The sequence below is a fragment of the Xyrauchen texanus genome, chromosome 33 (genome assembly GCF_025860055.1).
Source record: "Xyrauchen texanus isolate HMW12.3.18 chromosome 33, RBS_HiC_50CHRs, whole genome shotgun sequence".
Taxonomy (NCBI): domain Eukaryota; kingdom Metazoa; phylum Chordata; class Actinopteri; order Cypriniformes; family Catostomidae; genus Xyrauchen; species Xyrauchen texanus.
The window spans coordinates 22335506-22338225 of record NC_068308.1 but is presented as its reverse complement, the minus strand read 5'-3'; the positions used below and the strand labels follow the sequence as shown (position 1 = coordinate 22338225).

Here is a 2720-nt window from a genome sequence, read left to right as displayed (position 1 = left end):
ATGTCAAATGGTCTTATCTAGTTTCAACTCTCAGATATGCATTATTTAGTCAAGCCCATTTAGAGGATGAATACAGAAAGAACTCATCCTATGTTGCCTCCGGTTACTCTCACTTAATAATTTAAAGACATCCACCAACTCACTCATATAAACAAAGATAAAAACATAGATAAGGAGAAAAGGAGAAACTAGCAAACAGGAAAAAATAGAGAGAATGAGCGAGAGAGTTACCCTCTCTCTACTATTAAATGGAAATGTATTGGCGATCTATTAACAATACACTGGTTATGCCTCTGGTTTTGTTTCATCCACTACAAAAAAACTTTTATAAAGACTTTAGCTGTGAACACTGATATAAATAATTACGTTTACTGAGTGTTGTCTAAAAAGAAAAGGGAAAGAGAAGGAAATTCTTTTCTTTTCTGTGAACATTTATTGTTTGTGTTTGTGATCATTTAAATGGTAACAGATACAAATCTGGAATTTACGGTGTGTTGGAAAACAATTGCAATAGAGATGGAGAAAAGACCAGCTTAGTTGATTACCAGCTGTAAAGCAGTTCAATGGAAAGGAGGAGGCGAGAACAGGCTTGACAATATAAATAATATTTTTAATAAAGAACTAAAACCAAAAGACACAAACACACACATAGGACGGACAGCTGCCCGTAAACGCTCTCTCTCTGTTGCACCACTGTCTGCAGTCGGTCTTTATCCCTCTGGGAGGCTTGATTTTCCCTGGGGGAGGGAGTGCCTTTATGCCCCAACTGCCGGCAGGTTATCCCCGCCATTCCTGAATCTGGGAGGACAGGGTGAGGGAAACAATAATGAAAAATAGAGGGGTACTCCCTGTAACAGTGAAAAAAAAATTACGTTTAAAAGAGAGGGAAAAGGCCAATGTGGAGCGGCACTGGGAGAGAGAGATGAGAGAGAGAGAGAGAAAGAAAAAAAAACACTTACTAACCGGTTCTGCGATATGGCGTAGCTTGGTCCTCGGCCACTCCTCCACCCTCTAACGGACGACAACCGTGCCTCCCCGGGCTGATCGGAGGCAGTCCTCCAGCCCCTGGTGGATAGAACGCCCCACTGCATTCTCTGGGAACAGAAGGGGTCTCCCCCGCCCCTGGCAGCGGTTCTCCCGCTCCAGGTGGTCGGCAGTGAGCCCCTTCTCCCCTCGCAGTCGGCAGCCATTCCTCTTCTTCCAGGTGGCCGGGCTCCTCCGTCACCTGGCAGATGGTCGAGGCTGCTCCATTGGGATGGATGGTAGCGGTGAGAACTCCACTATGGCGTATCCCTCCTCCTTCCAGGGTCTTCAGCACCAGTGTAAAGCAGTTCAATGGAAACGCTCTCTCTCTCTGTCGCACCACTGTCCGCAGTCGGCCTTTATCCCTCTGGGAAGCTTGATTAGCCTGATAAGGGGCCAGGTGTGTAAAATCATGACCCAGCCCCACCCTCCACCCTGTCGCACCAGCATATGTTGTGTTTTGGATGCTGGTGTAACCCACCAAGCTTCTTAACCAGCAACAGCATGTCTATTGCTTGACCATCACCAAATCAGCACACACCAACCTGGAACAGAATGGAAATTAAGCAATGCAATGTCTCATTGTACTGTAAATGTAAGGGATTTGGAAGGTTCTCACAGAAGAATTAACTAGGAGGGGCTTACCCAGATGTAAAACATACACCCATAGAGCAAACATACACCCATAGACCCCTGAGACTTAAAACACTTAAAATAAAAAAAACTATTAGAAAAGTTTCAAAGCATATGCTAGAAATGTTGTTTACAGTTTACAATAAGGTTCCATTCGTTAGCATTAGTTAATGCATTAGGTATCATGAACTAACATTGAACTATCTATCTATCTATCTATCTATCTATCTATCTATCTATCTATCTATCTATCTATCTATCTATCTATCTATCTATCTATCTATCTATCTATCTATCTATCTATCTATCTATCTATCTATCTATCTATCTATCTATCTATCTATCTATAAATATATATATTTACAGCATTTATTAAACTCTTTTAATGTTAGTTGATGAAAATACAATTATTTAATGTTATTTCATGTTATTACATAGTGCTTTATAATGTTAACATATACAACATTAGATTTAAAAAAAAAAAATTTATGTTGAAATTAATAAATGCTTTAAAAGTATTTTTCATTGTTAGTTCATGTTAACTAATGTTGTTAACTAATGTTAACGAATGGAACATTATTGTAAAGTGTTTATTTCACCATGCAGCTACAAATATTCTTTTGATGAAATGAAGTTACCGGTCAACAGCATAATCAGCGAAAGAAATAAAAACTGTATACTTGCAAAGCACCTTCCCACTTTTTCAGCCATCTTGGTTTCTAAAGTATTTTCCCGTTAAATTTTTCCTAAGGTTTTATAAAATTCTTCATAAAAGAGAGTTCTCTTTTGAACCAAACCAACAAGCTCCGAAATGAATCACATAATTACAAACTTTGATTTGAAACAAAATGTTTTTGAAAATCATCTTTAACGAGGGAATGAAAACAATCCCATGAAGCAAATTACATAATCTAATTGAATCAAATATCAACAAATATAAAACTATTGATTATAGGTATAGAAACAATATATTTTAGGTATATTGCAAAATATTCCGATATTTACTGTACATTCCTGAGATCAACTCAATTTTCCACAATGCTTCTTGGGAGTGGGCAATTGCT

The 2720-nt window shown here is 38.6% G+C and overlaps 1 protein-coding gene across 1 annotated transcript; it reads right to left on the bottom strand.

The window, feature by feature from the left end:
- Positions 1 to 517: 517 nt before the first annotated feature.
- Positions 518 to 2367, bottom strand: LOC127626673 (uncharacterized). The gene is made up of 3 exons (XM_052102649.1): positions 2356 to 2367; positions 964 to 1531; positions 518 to 798 (listed from the first exon to the last, which is right to left on the bottom strand). The coding sequence occupies exons 1-3, from the start codon at positions 2365 to 2367 to the stop codon at positions 611 to 613; spliced, it is 768 nt and encodes a 255-aa protein (XP_051958609.1). The 3' UTR covers positions 518 to 610.
- Positions 2368 to 2720: the final 353 nt, after the last annotated feature.